We start from the raw sequence: 18,374 nt of genomic DNA, 5'->3' as shown, positions 1-18,374 counted from the left end.
TCCTCCTTGGGTCCAACTTCTTTGGGACTCTCTGAGCTTCCTGGATTTCCTGGAAGTCTATTTCCTTTGCCAGATTGGGGAAGTTCTCCTTCATTACTTTTTCAAATAAGTTTTGAATTTCTTCTCCTCCTGGCACCCCTATGATTCGGGTGTTGGAACGTTTGAAGATGTCCTCCTGGAGGTGCCTCAGCCTCTCCTCATTTTTTTGAATCCTTGTTTCTTCATTCTGTTCCGGTTGAATGTTTATTTCTTCCTTCTGCTCCACACCACTGATCTGAGTCCCAGTTTCCGTCCCGTCACTGTAGGTTCCCTGTACATTTTCCTTTATTTCACTTTTCACGGCCTTCACTCTGTCCTCTACTTTGCGACCACACTCAGCCAGTTCTGCGAGCATCCTGATCACCAGTGCTTTGACCTCTGCATCTGATCGGTTGGCTATCTCTTCATCACTTAGTTGTAGTTTTTATGGATCTTTGATCAGTTCTTTCATTTGGGCCTTTTTTTTTTTTTTTTGTCTCAGCGCACCTGTTCTGTAGTGAGGGGCGGAGCCTTCGGTGTTCACCAGGGTGGGGCAACCTGGTGTGACGCTGTACATGGGGAGGGATCCTAGCGGGAACAATGGCTCTTGCTCCACTCTCTGTCGGATTTCAGTCACTTCCCCCACTACCCACAAGCAAACTGTGTCCTTCTGGTGCTGGTTCCCGGATGGGTGGTTTGTGTACGTTCTAGGACCCAGTGGGTCTCTCCAGCAAACTCTCGAGTGAGGCTGGGAGTTTCTCCTGCCGCTGCCTCAACCCCACAGGTGTTTTCAATCAGAGGTTTGAGGCTTTATTTCCCTGCACTGGGGCCCTGGGTTGCCGGGCCTGTCTGGCTCCCTAGTTCCTGCTCCTTTATCTGCATGCAAATGTGGGACCGCCTGCTCCGTCAGCTGCCACCTTGCCACCTGGGCTGCCCGTCCCCGCCCCTCCCTCTGGTCTGGATAAATGTTGCTTTTTTAACCTCTTGGTTGTTGGACTTCCATACATTTCAACTTTCTGGCAGTTCTGGGTTTTTTGTTAATTTGTTGTCCTTCTTCTGGTTGCGCAAGGAGGCACAGTGTGTCTACCTACCCCTCCATCTTGGCCAGAAGTCTATTTTAGTTTTTTAAGTTCAGGTGAAGTTCGTACCTTGCACATTGAAAAGGACCGTTTTAACCTGTACAATTCAGTGGCATTTCGTGGATTCACAGTGTGGTGTGGCCGCCACTAGATCTAATTCCAGAACATTCCCATTGCTCAGCAGGAAACCCTGTGCCACGGAGCTGTCACCCCACTGCTCCCCGTCCCCTGGCAGCCGCCAGTCTGCTCTCTGTCCCCACAGAGCCGCCTGCCCTGGACACTTCCCAGCAGCGGAACCCACACTGCGCGGCCCTGTGCGGCCGGCCTCTGCCACTCGGCACCATGCCGCTCAGGTGCAACCTTGACACCGCAGCCGGTGCCGGAGCCTTGCTCCTCCTTCTGGCCGAGTAATGTTCCATCCTGTGGGTGGACCGTGTTTTGTTTCTCTAGTCGTGCCTGAGGCGTTGAGCTTATATTTACCTTTCTAACTTAAAGGAATTAAATGGGCATGAAGGGCCCTGGCTGGTGTGGCTCAGTGGATTGAATGCCAGCCTGGGAACCACAGGGTCGCTGGTTCAATTCCCAGTCAGGGCACATGCCTGGGTTGTAGGCCAGCTCCCCAGTAGGGGGCGTGTGAGAGGCAACCACACATGGATGTTTCTCTCCCTCCCTTTCCCCCTCCCTTCCCCTGTCTCTAAAAAAATAAATAAAATCTCTGTTTAAAATATTTTTTTAAATAAATAAATCAGCATAAAGAGTGTAAGCATCGGAGCTGACGGGAGCCACCTTCAGCTACAGGGGCCCGTGCGGAAGCCCCGCACGGAAGTGGCGAGGAAACACTGCGGTCTGGGCTTTGAGGAGGGCCCGGCAGGGGGGCCGATGCGCCCAGGGCGACGTTAGGCCCCCATGTGTGCATGTGACCAGAAAGAGGGGAGCAGAGCGGGGAGCCAGACAGAAGCAGCCCCCAGGGAGGTGCCGGGACCTGCTGGCTCGCTGCAGCGGGGCGCATGGGCCTTTCTCCGGGAAGGCCCCGGGGCACGGCCCCGGCTGAGCGCTTCTGCAGCAGCCCCCCAGGGAGACGGCCCCGCCGAGAGGACACTGCTGTAGAGATCAGAACAAGCCGGCCGGAGTTGGAGCAGCCGCACCTCTCAGCCGGGCTGGTCACGGGGCAGAGAGGAAGATGAGCACAGAAAGTCACGGTCCCTTCCAGCAACCGCGGGAGGGGGCAGGCGGCAGCGGGGGGAAGCCGGCCACCAGGCGCGTGTGGAGGGCGCTCGGTGTCTTCTGTCTGGCCGCCCCGAGCCGCCCCTCTGAGCCGCTCCTCTGCTGACCTCCAGGTACATTAAAATCGGCGACAAGGAGGTGGAGTACCACCCCGAGTTCCGCCTCATCCTGCACACCAAGTACTTCAACCCCCACTACAAGCCCGAGATGCAGGCCCAGTGCACCCTGATCAACTTCCTGGTCACCAGGGACGGCCTCGAGGACCAACTCTTGGCCGCTGTGGTGGCCAAGGAGCGCCCGGACCTAGAGCAGCTGAAGGTACGAGGCCAGACGGGGCAGGCGACCTCAAGGACAGAAGGGGGCGTGGGTGACGGAGGCTCCCTGGCTCTCCGCTTCCCTGTGAAGCCACCTCTGCTTGTCACACTGAACTGCACTTCGGACAAGAGAACGGCCACTCCCTCCCTGGCTGCCCCGATGTGTCGCTGTCAATGAAATGACTTCTGGGAAAGGCCGGGGGGCACAGTGGTGCCCAGGTGGCCCAAAGCACCAGCCCACCGCCCCACGAGGCAGGCCTTGCTGCTGGCCCCCGAGTGCCGGTCAGCCACACTCAGGGCACAGAAGGGCCCCATCTCTGCCCCTCCTGCAGGCGAACCTTACCAAGTCTCAGAACGAGTTCAAGATCGTTCTCAAGGAGCTGGAGGACTCCCTGCTGGCTCGCCTGTCGGCCGCCTCCGGAAACTTCCTGGGAGACACGGCCCTGGTGGAGAACCTGGAGACAACCAAACACACGGCCAGCGAGATCGAGGAGAAGGTGGGCCGGCCCCGGGCCAGGGTGCACAGGCTCGGCCCCAGCACCCAGCATCAGCCAAGAGCACCCAGGGTGGCTTCCGAGGGAGCCGAGGGGCTGGACGGGAGGCTGGCCCACCTGCTCGTGGGGTGGGGGGCGGGCACCTCCGCTTCCACGGCAGCCCCTTTGGTTGGTTTCCAGGTGCGAGAGGCAAAGATCACAGAAGTTAAAATCAATGAGGCCAGAGAGAACTACCGGCCGGCCGCGGAGAGGGCATCCTTGCTGTACTTCATCCTGAACGACCTCAACAAGATCAACCCCATCTACCAGTTCTCCCTCAAGGTGCGGCTGCGCCGGCTCCGGGTCTGGGCACCCCCAGGGCGAGGGGGCGGCACAGGCAGCAGCCGGGGGTGGGGACCGGGAGCTGGGGCACCCGCCGGGCAGGGGTCCTGGTCCCGGTCCTGGAGCGCCCCCCCCGGGCCCACCTGCCTTCCCCAGGCCTTCCACGTGGTCTTCGAGAAAGCCATACAGAAGACGGTGCCCGCCGACGAGGTCCGGCAGCGGGTGATCAACCTGACGGACGAGATCACCTACTCCGTCTACATGTACACGGCCCGCGGGCTCTTCGAGCGGGACAAGCTCATCTTCCTGGCCCAAGTCGCCTTCCAGGTACTGCCCCGCTGCTGCACCCCGAGTGCGGGATGGCAGCCCCCACGCCCAGTGACTCGTGGGATGGGGAGCCACCACGGGGGGGGGGGGTGCTGGGCGTCCCTTCAGGTGAGGGCCGTGCAACAACGCGAATGTTCCGAGGTCACTGCCCTTCACTGGAGTTCAGATGGTGTGTTCTGTTACGTGTATTTTACCACGATTTAAAAAAACAAAACAGCCCCAGCTGGTGTGGCTCAGTGGATTGAGCATGGGCTGCGAACCAAAGTAGTGCTGGTTCAATTCCCAGTTGGGGCACATGCCTGGTTTGCAGGCCAGGTCCCCAGTAGGGGGCGCATGAGAGGCAACCACACATGGATGTTTCTCTCCCTCTCTCCTTTCCTTCCCCTCTCTCTCTCTAAAAGTAAATAAATAAAATCTTCAAAAGAAGACAAAGTTCTGCCCTGACCCCAAGGGGCGGGACAGGCTGCAGACCCCTGTTCACCCCTCCCACGCTGAGCGGCCCTGGCCCCCCCCCACAGGTCCTGTCCATGAAGAAGGAGCTGAACCCCGTGGAGCTGGACTTTCTGCTGCGGTTCCCTTTCAAGGCCGGCGTGGTGTCGCCCGTGGACTTCCTGCAGAGCCAGGGGTGGGGCGGCATCAAGGTGGGCGCTCAGCCGGGAACTTGGGCCCCTCTCTGCATTCCCACTGGGCACGTTCACCAGGCTCACCAGCCAGGCCGTTCGGTTAACCTGGGGGCGCTAGGGGCCGGGCCCCAGGACACCGACTGCCGCCAGTCCCAGGGGACTGTGCTCTCCTATCCAAACACAGCGCCATCTCTTGGTCCCTGCACACGTCCCCATATGGCACACGCTGAGCCAGGACAGGCCCAGGGCGAGTCCAGGGGTCACCCCCCCCAAAGCTCCCCCGCCTGCAGTTTCCAGGAAAACGCCAAGTGCCGAGGTTACTCCTCCGATGCCCGTGCACACGTGCACGGCCCCGCGTCTCTGCTCAGAAAGGCCCGGAGAAGGCCGTCCCCGGGGCTCCCAGGTCCCCGCTGCTGTCCCAGGTTTGCGGGTGGCTCAGGGTCTCAGCGCGGGAGGGCCGTCTCTCCCCAGGCGCTCTCGGAGATGGACGAGTTCAAAAACCTGGACAACGACATCGAAGGGTCCGCCAAGCGCTGGAAGAAGTTTGTGGAGTCGGAGGCCCCGGAGAAGGAGATCTTCCCGAAGGAGTGGAAGAACAAGACGGCCCTGCAGAAGCTGTGCATGGTGCGGTGCATGCGGCCCGACCGCATGACCTACGCCATCAAGTGAGCCTCCGGCCGGCCTGGGGCGGGGGGGCAGGGGCGGGGCACTATCTCGGCCACACTGGTAACGGTGCCTCCACGGCATGGCTCCGTGAGGACCCCGGCGCACAGGGAAAAAGTGGGGCCCAGAGGGGCCGGAGCATTGGCCCTGTGCCAGGCGCCCCCGACCAAGCTCTGGGCTCCTGTGAGGTGGGAGAAAGCAGGGGGACCTCCCCAGTCACGTGGAGGGAGGGCAGCCTAGGTCCGGATCAGAAGCCAGCGAAGGCCAGAGTGGGGGACAATGACAGATATCAGGGTCCCAGAGGGTCCCGGATGGGGCGGCCCACCTGGCCATAGGCTCCCCAAGGGACTGTGGGTGGCATCTAAATGAACAGGTCCACCGGAAGGGCCTGGGGGGTGCCGAGAGCATTTGGAGAGCCCCCACCTGCAGGCCGGCAAGCTGTCCTGGGGACGTGGCCTCTGGTGGTCCCTCTCAGACTGGGCGGGCGGAGAAGCCCTATGGACTAATGCTGCCCCCTAGGACTCACTCAGAACTCGGTGGCTCGGCCCCCTGAGATCTGGGTGAGGCCCCACCCAGGGTGACCCCCTGGCTCCTGTAGTTCTCCACCGACTGGGCCCAGCGCACGTTTTCGGGAGCCAGTCCTCCCACCAGCCTAAAACCGGACCGAGGTGGGCGGGGTCAGGGAGGGGGCCGTGCAGAAGGCCACCCCAGACAGCACTGGGTCCCCACGGGAAGGGGCTTGATGGACCCCGAGGCGATGGGGGTCCAGACGGGAAGAGAGATTTAGGTCAGATCCACTCTTTTCCTTGGGTTCTCTGACCACATTTCATGGTCCTTAAAGAAGATGGCCACGATTCGAGCCTCCTTCCTCCTCAATGGCCCCCGCCCGTCTCAGGGGGCGTCAGGGACACAGACCCATCTATGTTGCCCTTGGCCCGGCTGCCTTTGTCTGCACAGTTCACAGGAAACGTGCGGGGCCCAGGGAAGCGTTACAAACGGAGCCCTTCCTGGGGGCGCTCAGGGCCCTGAGAGGCCATGGGCTCCTGGCCCCGAGGCGCGACCACCTGTGAGCCCCAAGAGCGGCCCCATCTCAGCCCGTACCCCCCCCAGCTGGCCTGTGTGCCTCGCACCTGCGCACACGGGGCCACCCGAGGAAGAGCGCGTTGCCAGGTGCCAGGGGGCCAGGGGGACCCACGGCAAACACGGTCCCAGCGGACACCACCTCCCATCCTCCCTCCCTTGCACAAGGACAGCGGCCTTTCTCTGCTTTAGAAAGTCCACAGAAAAACAGCCCTTCCCCCGGTCCACGCTGACCTAGCGTGTCCCCCCAGGAACTTCGTGGAGGAGAAGATGGGCAGCAAGTTTGTGGAGGGCCGGAGCGTCGAGTTCTCCAAGTCCTACGAGGAGAGCAGCCCCTCTACCCCAATCTTCTTCATCCTCTCCCCCGGGGTCGACCCCCTGAAAGACGTGGAAGCCCTGGGTAAGTGTCGTCCGGTCATCGGGGAATGCGGATCCGAACCACTGCAGGGACATGCCCCCTCCCACCTGTGGGGCGGCTGTTATCACCAACCCAGAACATGACGAGTGCTGGGAGGAGGGGGAGAGGTGGGAGCCGGGGCCCCCGCTGGTGGGGGCGTGCGATGCTGCGGCCGCTGTGGGAGGCAGCGTAGCAGCTCATCGGTGACTTACACAGAGAATTACGCATGGCCCAGCACCTCGAGTCCTGGGCACAGACCCCAGAGGAACTAAATCAGTCGTTCAGACAAGCGCTTTACACAGACGGTCACTCACAATGTCCACAAGGCAGATGTGGCCCGAATGTCCTTCCACTGAGGAAGGGACAATCACAGTGTGACCAATCCATGTGGTGGAATATTACTCAGCCATGAAAAAGGAGTGCGGCCCTGCTGTGCTGCCCAGGGGTAAACCTTGGGAACGCTGTGCCAAGGGGAAGATGCCGGGCACAGAGGCCCCACACCGCGTGATTCCGTTTGTGCAGAACTTCCAGGACTGGCGAGTCCTCAGGCAGAAGACAGATCAGCGGCTGCTGGGCGCTGGGGAAAGAGGGGTGGAGAATAGTCATTTAATGGGTGTGGGGTTTCCTCCGGGGCTGATGAAAGTGCCCCAGAACCAGAGAGGGTCACCTGACACCATGAATGTGCTGACCATCGCCGTGCCCCGCGGGTTAGGGTGGCATTTAAGACGGCAGCGTGGGAGCCGTGCGTGTTGTGCCACAGCAGAGGCAAATGAGGGAGCGTGCGGGCGTCCCAGCTGGGGGACGGGGAACCCCGGACTTGGTCACCCGGTCTCCCCCAGACTTTCCCCTTTCTCCTCCCCTCCAGGGAAAAGGCTGGGGTTCACCATCGACAACGGGAAACTGCACAACGTGTCCCTGGGGCAGGGGCAGGAGGTGGTGGCCGAGAACGCACTGGACGTGGCTGCGGAGAAGGGGCACTGGGTCATCCTGCAGGTACTGGGCGCCCGCACCCGAGGGCCACTCGGGCCACCGTCACAGGTGGGCGGAGGCACCCGCCCTGAGTGCAGCTCTGCCTGGGGCGTCGGGACCGTGCGGGTGACAGTGTGGACCCCTCAGTGGTGACCAAGACACGGGGCTTTGTGCCAGAGAGCCCCGGAAGAGAAAGCATTAAGAGCAAGAGACACCAGTGACAAAGTGCCCCTCCCACCCCCAGCCAATGGCGGGGAGGCTTGTGTGTCACTTTTCAGTGGACCCTAGCAGGACCCCGTCCTGGGTGCAGCTGCCTCCCCGCCCCTCCTCGACCGCTGGCACCTCCGGGCCATCTGGCTCCCGTGGAGCCCTCGGTGAGGCTAACTCCAACCAGGCGGCCTCGCCCGGTCCCTTCTTCTTTACCCAAACCTCCCAGCGGAGTGCTGGGGCCACTGGGCCTCAGCCAGTGCCAGCGGAGGGCGGGCAGGGTGCGCTTGGTAAAGGCTGGAGTCTCGGATTAATTGAGCAGAGGAATCGGCTCTGGGGCTGCGGCTGCTCCACTGGAACTACCTTGCATGCCCAGCACCCCTACAAGGGCGGGCATCAGGGTGGGGAGTGCGGTGCAGTGAGGGGAGGCCCACTAGGCGGCAGACACGGCCAAGAGGCTTGTCCTTGAGGGCCCAGGGCAGGGCAGAGCGTGGGGGGGCGCTAAGCCCCGGTCTCGGCCACAGAACGTCCACCTGGTGGCCCGGTGGCTGAGCACCCTGGACAAGAAGCTGGAGCGGTACAGCACCGGCAGCCACGAGGACTACCGCGTGTTCATCAGCGCCGAGCCCGCCCCCACGCCCGAGGCGCACATCATCCCGCAGGGCATCCTGGAGAACGCCATCAAGATCACCAACGAGCCGCCCACCGGCATGCACGCCAACCTGCACAAGGCCCTGGACCTCTTCACCCAGGTAGGGCGGCTTCCCGCCTGTGCCCTGGGCCCGGCCCCGTCTGAGCGGCCCCGGGGGCCCCAGAGCACGCCAGTCGCTGGGTCTGCAGCTCCAGGGCCAGACTCTGAACTCGGAGGGCGTTCCTCTCTGGTTCCCTCCCATCCACACCGCCTGTGATGCACACACACACGCCCCCACACACATGCACACCCACACATGCATGCTCAGACACGCACACACCTGGCACTGCACAGCCAACACATCCCAGAAAGACTGAGCCGAGAGCCCTGGGAGCTCCCGTCACTCGCAGCTTTCAGACCAGAAATGCACGTCTATTCGGCCTCCGGGCCTGTGAGGTCAGCCCAGGTAGACACCGTCCTGGGGCTTTGGTTTGTCCGGGCGCCCGAGGCAGGGGGCCAGTTCCCGAGGGTGGTTCTGCAGTGGTCAGTGGGCTCGGCCAGGCCAAGCCGAGGCCTCGCTGGCCCCTACCCTTCCTCCTCGTGGCCTCACTGAGCTCTGTGCTCCATCCAGGTCTCCCTCCATCCCCAGGCAGGTCCCCACTTGCCTCAGGGGGCCGCTGACCCGGGCCCCTCGGTCCCCCAGGGTGGGATGCAGGCCCCCCACCCGCCTGGTCTGAGGGCCTGGCCCCTCCGTTTCGGCTGGATCTTGGCTCACGCAAGCCTGCCCTCTCCCCCACACCTCTGCCCCAGGCTGCCACCCTCTCTGCTGCCCACCCCACCGTGTCCTGGCCCTCTGCCCCTCACCCTCAGCACTGGTGCTCACTCTCCCGGCCTCTGTCATCTCCTGCTCCTGCTAGAACTTTCTGGGTGCACACACCTGATCGAAAAGTTGGAGTCTAAAACCTTTTGTATTTATTTAATGTATTTATTTTTAGAGAGAGGGGAAGGGAGGGAGAAAGAGAGGGAGAGAAACGTCAGTGCGTGTTTGCCTCTCCTATGCCCCCTACTGGGGACCTGGCCTGCAACCCAGGCATGTGCCCCAACTGGGAATCGAACTGGCAACCCTTTGGTTCTCAGGCAGGCACTTGATCCACTGAGCCATGCCAGCCAGGGCTAAAACCTCTTTTTAAAGATTTTATTTATTTATTTTTAGAAAGAAGGGGGGAGGGAGAAAGAGAGGGAAAAAGACAAACTTCCGGCCCAGATGGAGGCGTAGGTAGATACAATTTGCCTCCTCACACAACCAAAAGGGCAACAACAAACTTGAAAACAAAAAACAAATATAAAAACAAAACTGCCAGAAAATCGAACTGTGCGGAAGTCCGACAACCAAGGAGTTAAAGAAGACACACTCGTGCAGACTGGCGAGAGGGGTGGAGTCGGGCCGCCGGGTGGAGAGGATTTGTGGCGAGGCAACCCCTGGAGGACCAGGTGGGCGAGGCGGCAGCGGGCAAATCAGTGTTCCTACGTCAGCATGTGGGTAAACCAGGAGCGGGAGCGAGGTAGGCTGAGCACCCCAGGGTTGTGGCGTGGGAAATAAAGCCTCAGAGCCTGTGGGTATAAAAATCTGTGGGGGTTGCAGCGGCAGGAGAGACTCCCAGCCTCACAGGAGAGTCCATTGGGGAGACCCACAGGGTCCTAGAACGTACACAAGCCCACCCGCCTGGGAATCAGGACCAGCAAGGCCTAATTTGCTTGTGGGAAGCAGGGGCAGTGGGTGAAAGCCAGCTGAGAGCTAAGCAGACGGCATTGCTCCCTCTCGGGCCCTCCCCCACATACAGCGTCACAACACAGGGACGTGTTGCCCCACCCTGGCGAATGCCTACGGCTCCGCCCCTTACTACGTAACCGGTGCGCCAAGACAAAAAAAAAAAAAAAAAAAGAGGCCCAAATGGAAGAACAGATCAAAAATCCAGAAAAACTACAACGAAGTGATGAAGAGATAGCCCACCGATCAGATGCAGAGGTCAAAGCACTGGTGATCAGGATGCTCGCAGAACTGGCTGAGTGTGGTCACAAAGTAGAGGACAGAGTGAAGGCCGTGAAAAGTGAAATAAAGGAAAATGTACAGGGAACCTACAGTGACGGGAAGGAAACTGGGACTCAGATCAGTGGTGTGGAGCAGAAGGAAGAAAGAAACATTCAACCGGAACAGAATGAAGAAACAAGGATTCAAAAAAAAAAATGAGGAGAGGCTGAGGCACCTCCAGGAGAACATCTTCAAACATTCCAACATCCGAATCATAGGGGTGCCAGGAGGAGAAGAAATTGAAAACTTATTTGAAAAAGTAATGAAGGAGAACTTCCCCAGTCTGGCAAAGGAAACAGACTTCCAGGAAGTCCAGGAAGCTCAGAGAGTCCCAAAAAAGTTGGCTCCAAGGAGGAACACACCAAGGCACATCATAATTTAAGTTACCCGAGACTAAAGAGAAGAGAATCCTAAAAGTAGCAAGAGGAAAGGTGAGGGTCACCCCCTACTGGGGACCCGGCCCGCAACCCAGGCATGTTGTGTGCCCTAACTGGGAATTGAAGCAACAACCCTTTGGTTTGCAGGCCGGCACTCAATGCACCGAGCCACACCAGCCAGGGCAAGATCTTGTTTATTTTAAAGAGAAGAGACGGGAGGGAGAAAGAGGGAGAGAAACATCCACGTGTGGTTGCCTCTCATACGCCCCCTACTGGAGACCTGGCCTGAGACCCAGGTGTGCGCCCTGACTGGGAATTGAACTAGCAACCCGTTGGTTCACAGGCCAGTGCTTAGTCCACTGAGCCACACCAACCAAGGCAAGATTTCATTTATTTTAAGAAGGGAAAGGAAGAAGCAGGGAGAGAAACATGGGTCGCAGGCCCTCAGCTGGGGACCCAGCCCACAACCCAGGCGTGTACCCTCACCAGGAATCGCACTGGTGAATTTGGGGTTCACACCAGCCAGGGCGGGGGTCTAAAGTGTAGTTCTGAGTTAGAAGCCCTGTCTTCCCTGGTAACCCCTAACACAGCCATCTACCTACAGAGTGCACTGTGCCAAGAATGCGTAGCTTCTGTATCCAATTCACTCCACAAGTGAAATGATAAATGACAACAGCTGGCTTGTTGACTAAAACATTCCCTGCTGGCTTTTAAAGGACCCTCCAGGGTCCGAGTGACGTCCAGAAGGACTGAAGGCAGGGAGAGCCATGCGGGAAGTGCTGTGCACCCAGGGCGTGGCAGGCACGGGGGACACCTGAGCCGGGGCTTGCTGGGCAGTGGGGGCAAAGGCGGAGACCCCTGAGAGCAGGGGGCGTGTCTGGATCAGCCAGGGGCCGGAGGTCTGGGAGCAGAACATGCCTCGGGGCCTTTGAGACCCGGAGTGGCTCCCCAGGGTGAGGGGTGCCCCTCCGTATAGCCGGGCCTTTCCCCTGCACTCCTGTCATGGTGACCGTTTGTCAGCTCCCAGCCCCTCCCGCCCCCTTCCAGCTCAAGGCCCTCAGCCAGTGATGTCTTCTTGGTCAAGCAGACACAGCTGAGCTTCTTTCTGGAAGCCTCGGTGTGTTCAGCAGCTGCCCCTTAGCAAAGAATAATCGTAATCAGTCAAATCTCACACACCTGAGTCCCAGCCTGGGCGGGGCCGGCCCGTCCTCACTGAGCACCTGCTCGCCCAGAAGGGCAAGCCCGGCCCAGGTGGGGACTCCCGAGAGGAAGGGTGCTGGGCACTGTGCGGACGGGGTGGGGGGTGCTGAGCAGGCCCCTGGGTGTCCGCTGGCTGTCCTCTGGGGACAGTGTCCCAGAGAGTCAGAGACTGACTTGTGGTCAAAGTGATAAAACCCTTTCTGTCCGTGTCCTGAGTCTCCTCTCCCAGGCTTTGCGGACCCGGACCCGAGAGACTTGAGGGACGGCCCAGAGCCGTTGCTGGCTCTGTCCCCTGCCCGCACCCCACCTGCACCCCACCCTTTGTGAAGCAGCGGGCAGATGGGACCCTGGGGTCAGCTTGGCTGCTCTGTGGACCCCGCCTCCCGCCTGACTCGGAGTGTGCGCCCCCTGCAGGACACCCTGGAGATGTGCAGCAAGGAGATTGAGTTCAAGTGCATCCTGTTCGCCCTCTGCTACTTCCACGCAGTGGTGGCCGAGAGGCGCAAGTTTGGGGCCCAGGGCTGGAACAGGTCGTACCCCTTCAACAACGGGGACCTCACCATCTCCATCAACGTGCTGTACAACTACCTAGAGGCCAACGCCAAGGTAGGGTGCGCCCTGGCCCAGCTCAGCCCTCCTCCCTTTGCCCTGGTCTCTGCCCGGCGTGTGAGAGATGTTACAGATGTGTCATGGCCAAGGGGAACGTGAGCTGGAAGGGTCACCTCGAACCGAGCCCGCCAGCCTGGTACGACTGGCCTCTGGTCCTCGGCCACCGCCTCCCCCGTGTCAGGCGTGGGGCAGTGTTTCTGCTTGTTGTCCCACGCCATGAGGGTCAGGTGTCCAGGATCTGGGCGGGGCTTCCCCCGAGAAATCCCCGCCCCTTTGGGCGGAGTGAGCGGGAACAGACGGGCTGCTGCTCAGTCAGTGTGATGCGAGGAGTGGGGGGGATGCCTCCTGTCCTTTCCACCGAGAATGCCTGCGCGCTGAGGTGCACCTGGCTGCAAAGGGTGGAAAAGAAAGTAGCACGCCCTCCGGGAAGGGCCTGCAGCCGTGAGGGCGCGGCAGGCCTGGCCTCAGAGCAACTTCAGGTGTGGGACCGGGCCCGCAGCGAGTGGCTCCTGCCCCCCGGTTGGGCGGCCTGGCAGCTTGTCTGAGACCCCTGGGGCCAGGCCCTGGGCTCCTGCTCCACACCTGGCCCCCGAAGCCACAGTGGCGAGGACTGTGGCCCCCAGCACCTTAGGCAGGGGAAAAGACAGGCAGCCAGAGCAGCGCTGGGCTCGCCCGGGAAGGCTGCCCCTCCCAGCACCTCGGCCAGGCCGCCCCTCTGTAGTGCAGTCAGAAAGGACACTGGTGCCAGGGGCCCGGGGTCAGGGTGCAGCTCTGCCCCCTCACTAGCTGATTTCCCGGAGCCTGGCAACCAAGGCCTGGCCTGCAGGCCTCAGGGGTTCAGCCAGGAAAGCTGGGAAGCACTGGCCACGCCCAGGAGCCCTACTGCTTCCCTCCCTGTTGTAAGGGAGCCGGAGGCAGGTCCAGGAGGGGAACCCAGCCCTGCAGTGACCTCTGATGACCTATGGTCACCTTGTCCCATGGCTGACAGAAGGGACCCCCCAGTCTAGGCGGCCCAGACCTGGGAGGGCAGGGAACTGCCCTGGAACTGGGCCTCACAGGGTGGCTGTCGCCCACGTGTGAACTTGGAATGTTGTTTGCTTACTTGGTTCCCAGGTGAGACCTGGAGGAGGCAGGAGGCCCAAGGGGGCAGGAGCCATCTCCTGCCTCACCCTCCACCCCCGTGGTGGCCCCAGGTCCTGTAGCTGCTCTTTGGGGGAAGGGAAAGGGCGGTGGTCTCTGGTTTGTGCTGGTCAGACGGGGCAGGTGGCCACTTTAGCTGGGACAGGATCCGAGCCAAAAGCTCCCATGTAAATGGACACACAGCCCACGGGAAGGGCGTCCCATCACCGAGGCTGCTGTCTCCAGGGGCACTCGAGTGGGGGGAGGGGCGGTGTCGTGAGAGGCCCACGCAGGCCCTTCCCACCGTTCGCACACCAGCATCCTGCTGTGCCCTGCACTCAGGGCAGTGCAGGGGGCAGGTGGCGGTACCGGGAGGGCACTCGCTATGTCCGAACTCCCTGGAAGTGTTAAGTGACAAGGTCACCCCGTCCCTCGGTCCTTCCAACCCTGAGGAAGGAGATCTGTGCTTCCCTTGCTGAGTGTTTGCTACAAACCGAGACTTCCTCAGACTCCCTGGGGGGCCCGGTGCCATGTCCAACAGGCCCTCTAGAGACTCCGCCCACCCGTGTCCCTGGGGCTAGCTCACTGTCCCCACCCGGAGGGGACGGACAGGCCCCTGGAGGCAGCTCTCGTGGGGGCAGGGAGGCAGGGTGGGGTGTGCTCCCAGGAGGGGTGGAGCCGCCCCTGAGGTGAGTCAGTAAAACAGTAAAATGCCAAAGCAGCCACTCAACCCCCAGAGAACTGAGCAGAGAAAAACACATCGTGACAAAATGCTACTTTAAGAGAACATCAACATTATGACTGAAAATCCACGAGAGCAAATCACACAGCTGATTAATCGACTCGTTTTTATTCGGTGAACTTGAGCCCGTCAGCATTTGGTAAACAGCGAGCCACGGGGTCACCCAGAGAGCACCTCGCCCTCGGTGCAGGGGCAGAAATAAAACCACGTAAACAATCTCACTAATAATTGTCACGCTGACACCTTTGGAAGGCACATTCCTATTTAAGTGGCTGCTAGAACACCTGAGACAACACTCGGCCGTCACTCGTGGCTCCCGTGATATGCCTGTCGGTCAGTGGGAGGGCGTGGCTGCTCCAGAACAAACCCTGGCTCTGCCGCAGGGGCCGAATTGCGCCGGATGAGCAGCATTTGGCGAGTGGCCAGCAGGGATGTAACAACCACGAGGAAGGAAGAACAGGGCATGGCCACGGTGGCCGAGGCTGGATGGGTGCAGACTGGCAGCCGACGGGCTGGCAAGTCGGTTTGCTTGGCTGCACTCCAGGACCCGGGTGACCAGTACAAGTGTGTCATGGCACACGGCCAGCAGAGTCCTGCTGCCTGCCCATTTGGGTCTTTGCTTCGTGAGCCCTGGGGAGTCCAGGTTCTGGTCAGTGGTCACGTGCTCATAGCTGGTTGCTGCAAAGCCCTGAGGCCACGTGGACTCAGAGCTGCTGGGAATGGAAGGATGTGTGAGGGAACGGGGGGCTGGGGCAGAGTCCATGAGACCCGAAGGGAGACCCCCCACCCGTGGACCAGAAAGCCACACGGGGCGTGGGAGTCAAAGCCCAGCTGCTGCAGCACCGAACTGCTTTGCAGAGAGTGGAGGTGGAGGGAAGGAGTCCCGGGGGCCCTCCCCGGCCGCAGCACGGCCGACACAGGAGGAGTGTGCAGGGGCGAGCCAGGCCCGGAGGCACCAGGGACACCAGCAGGGCTCTGGTGAAGTCACAAAGTACAGAGAGCCAGGGGCCATCCCCTGCCACCCGAGTCACACGCGCCAGGGTGGGGAGGCAGGAAGCCCCGGCCCGGTGATGAGGGACGCAGGTGACCCTGGCGGGCATGTAACAGGCCACAGTGCAGGGGCCGGCCTCGCACTGACGCAGGTGGAGGGCCGGGCGCTCCCAGAACTGACTCCGCCCTCTCTTGCAAGGTGCCGTGGGACGACCTACGCTACCTTTTTGGAGAAATCATGTACGGTGGCCACATCACGGACGACTGGGACAGGCGGCTCTGCAGGACCTACCTGCTGGAGTACATCCGGGTGGAGATGCTGGAGGGGGAGGTCCAGCTGGCCCCCGGGTTTCAGATCCCCCCCAACCTGGATTACAAGGTGAGGAGGGCTTCCCGAGGACGGACTGCCCGTTAAACACGGACTCACTCGGTGAGGCCCTGAGCCAGAGGGCAACGGCATCCTGGCCGATGCCCAGCAGATGCGGCCAGTAGGACATCAGTCATAGAGTGAGAAGTCAGGGCACCAAAGAGAATCTGAAATGCGGCTTCTGGGCAGGGGGCAGTCAGTTCAGTAGCTGCAGAGCAAAGGGCAGGAAGGGGAGGAAGGCGGGTCGGGGGCCCGCAGGTGTGAGCAGAGGGCGAGATGGGGGCGGAGCGTCCGGTAAGGAGGCCCCGGCCCGCGCAGGTCTGCCCGGGCAGCCTGCTGACCTGCTGCCCTTCTCAGGGGTACCACGAGTACATCAACGAGAACCTGCCCCCTGAGAGTCCCTACCTGTACGGCCTGCACCCCAACGCAGAGATTGGCTTTTTGACGGTCACCTCGGAGAAGCTGTTCCGCACTGTTCTGGAAATGCAGCCCAAGGAGACGGACTCCGGCGCTGGCACCGGCGTGTCTCGCGAGGAGAAGGTAGGAGCCTCAGGCTGCCCACCACACGTGTGCCCCCGGTCGGCAGCCACACTCGGACCTCAGAACCAGACTCCGGGCGGGTGCAGCCTCACGGGCCCGGGGAGCCCCTGCCCAAGCACGCAAACCCCGGTGCAGAGGGTACAGCGGCGGGCTGTCCCAGGACAGCCCTCCAGAACCGTGGGCAGCCCCACGGGCACCCAGCGCAGCTCTGAGGCCGTCAGGGTGCCGAGTGTGTCCCCACGTGGCCGGCCCGCCTCAGCAGGTGTCACCCCTCTGCCCTTTGTCATGTGTCCTGGACAAGCGCTGCTAACAATCAGCCAAGTTGTGAACTTCCAGGGAAAGAGACCCGATTCTTTTGTGTTAAGGTCTTTACTAATTTATTCTTACAGAGAGGGAAAGGGAGGGAGAAAAGGAGAGAAAGGGGGCCTCTCGTGTGCCCCCCACTGGGGACCAGGCCCACAGCCCAGACACGTGCCCTGACTGGGAATAGAACTGGCGACCCTTTGGTTCACAGGCCGGTGCTCAGTCCACTGAGCTGCACTGGCCAGGGCTGGAGACCAGATTCTTGCCTGGAAGACCCTCGGTGCTATTCGGCCCCGTGACCATTTTCTTGGTCTAATGATGGAAACCAGAAGTCTCCTGAAAGGCAGGGAGTGCACCTGGCCACCGGGCAGGCCCCTGCAGACGGCTAATGTAGAGGACACAGTCCAGCCCCACGGCCGCCCGGGGACCCCACAGGGGAGGAGGCCGCGTGTCTCAAGGCCAGGACACTGAGAGCCTGTTGGCCGAGACTCCCTTCCCCTCATCCGACGTGGTCCTGTTTCTTGGGCAACTCCACTGCCTTTGCTCCCGGATTCGGGGCTGGGAATGGGGGCGGCCCTGACCTTGACGCCAGAGGGCGGATGGGCAGTGACAGGGCTGCTGGGGGCCGACTTCCAGGTGAAGGCCGTGCTGGATGAGATCCTCGAGAAGACCCCGGAGATGTTCAACATGGCCGAGATCATGGCCAAGGCCGCCGAGAAGACCCCCTACGTGGTGGTTGCCTTTCAGGAATGTGAGCGAATGAACATCCTAACCAACGAGATGCGTCGTTCACTGAAGGAGCTGAACTTGGGGCTGAAGGTAAAAGATGCAGGGACCAGCTGGGCCCCAGGACACACCATGGGGATCGGGCTGGCCACCAAGGGGTCAGCAGGCCTGGGGACAGTAGTCTGGCTGCCACCGGTGGACCCACCACCTCAACCGCAGAACAAACGACCATCTGCAGGTGACCGGGCAGCTCGGGGCCACGGTGTTGGCCCTGCCTCCCCTGAGTGGAGCTGTGGGCGTCTGGAGCAGGCTTTCCCCAGCAGGAGGCACCAGTGTGACCCCCACGGGGCGACTGCGGCAGCAGCCCAGCGACCCACACCCCACACGCAGCTACATCCTCACCACACACACAGGTGGTGCCCCCTCCCTGCCCAGAGCCAGCGAAACACGGCCTCTGGCTGACCAGCTCTACAACAAGCCCAGAGGCACAGCCCTGCCTGCCTGTCTGTCCCTCAGGGGGAGCTGACCATCACCCCTGACATGGAAGACCTGTCCACGGCTCTGTTCTACGACACCGTGCCCGACACGTGGGTGGCCCGGGCCTACCCCTCCATGATGGGCCTGGCGGCCTGGTACGCCGACCTGCTGCTCCGCATCAGGGTGAGCACTGGCTCCCGAGCCCCTCAGCGGGGAAAAGCAGGCAGGGGCGGGGCTCAGCCTGGTCGGAGCGGGCCGGGACGCCAGCCTGCCTCCGAAGGGAGGACGGCGGAGGGCCGGAGTGCAAGCAGCTCCCTCCGACCCACCAGCAGAGAGCTGGCGCTAACAGGGTTCAGGAAGCCACCGTGCCCTCTGGAAGCAGCCAGGTGACCAAAGCAATAGCCTCCTGCAAGTCCCCACGTCCTCCCCAGCGTGTGCCCCGCCCCACTTGGTCCCAGCATCCCGCTCCCCCATGTAAATCGGAGGCA

General features: G+C 61.5%; 1 protein-coding gene across 1 annotated transcript in view; it reads left to right on the top strand.

Annotated features, from left to right (window-relative positions):
* DNAH17 (dynein axonemal heavy chain 17) overlaps positions 1–18,374 on the top strand; it is an 81,624-nt gene that overhangs the window by 61,573 nt on the left and 1,677 nt on the right. The window contains exons 65-78 of the mRNA XM_053660379.1: positions 2,435–2,639; positions 2,968–3,132; positions 3,310–3,450; positions 3,607–3,777; positions 4,296–4,418; positions 4,872–5,065; positions 6,395–6,543; positions 7,406–7,533; positions 8,241–8,468; positions 12,428–12,619; positions 15,673–15,852; positions 16,198–16,380; positions 17,320–17,502; positions 17,926–18,069. Coding sequence (XP_053516354.1) covers positions 2,435–2,639; positions 2,968–3,132; positions 3,310–3,450; positions 3,607–3,777; positions 4,296–4,418; positions 4,872–5,065; positions 6,395–6,543; positions 7,406–7,533; positions 8,241–8,468; positions 12,428–12,619; positions 15,673–15,852; positions 16,198–16,380; positions 17,320–17,502; positions 17,926–18,069 — 2,386 coding nt within the window. The remainder of the gene's footprint in view (positions 1–2,434; positions 2,640–2,967; positions 3,133–3,309; positions 3,451–3,606; positions 3,778–4,295; positions 4,419–4,871; positions 5,066–6,394; positions 6,544–7,405; positions 7,534–8,240; positions 8,469–12,427; positions 12,620–15,672; positions 15,853–16,197; positions 16,381–17,319; positions 17,503–17,925; positions 18,070–18,374) is intronic.

Source organism: Artibeus jamaicensis, unplaced genomic scaffold (assembly GCF_021234435.1).
Source record: "Artibeus jamaicensis isolate MK-2021 breed Jamaican fruit bat unplaced genomic scaffold, CSHL_Jam_final contig_2259, whole genome shotgun sequence".
In the NCBI taxonomy this organism is placed as follows: domain Eukaryota; kingdom Metazoa; phylum Chordata; class Mammalia; order Chiroptera; family Phyllostomidae; genus Artibeus; species Artibeus jamaicensis.
The sequence above is the reverse complement of the archived record's forward strand: the minus strand, read 5'-3'. Positions and strand labels throughout refer to the sequence as shown.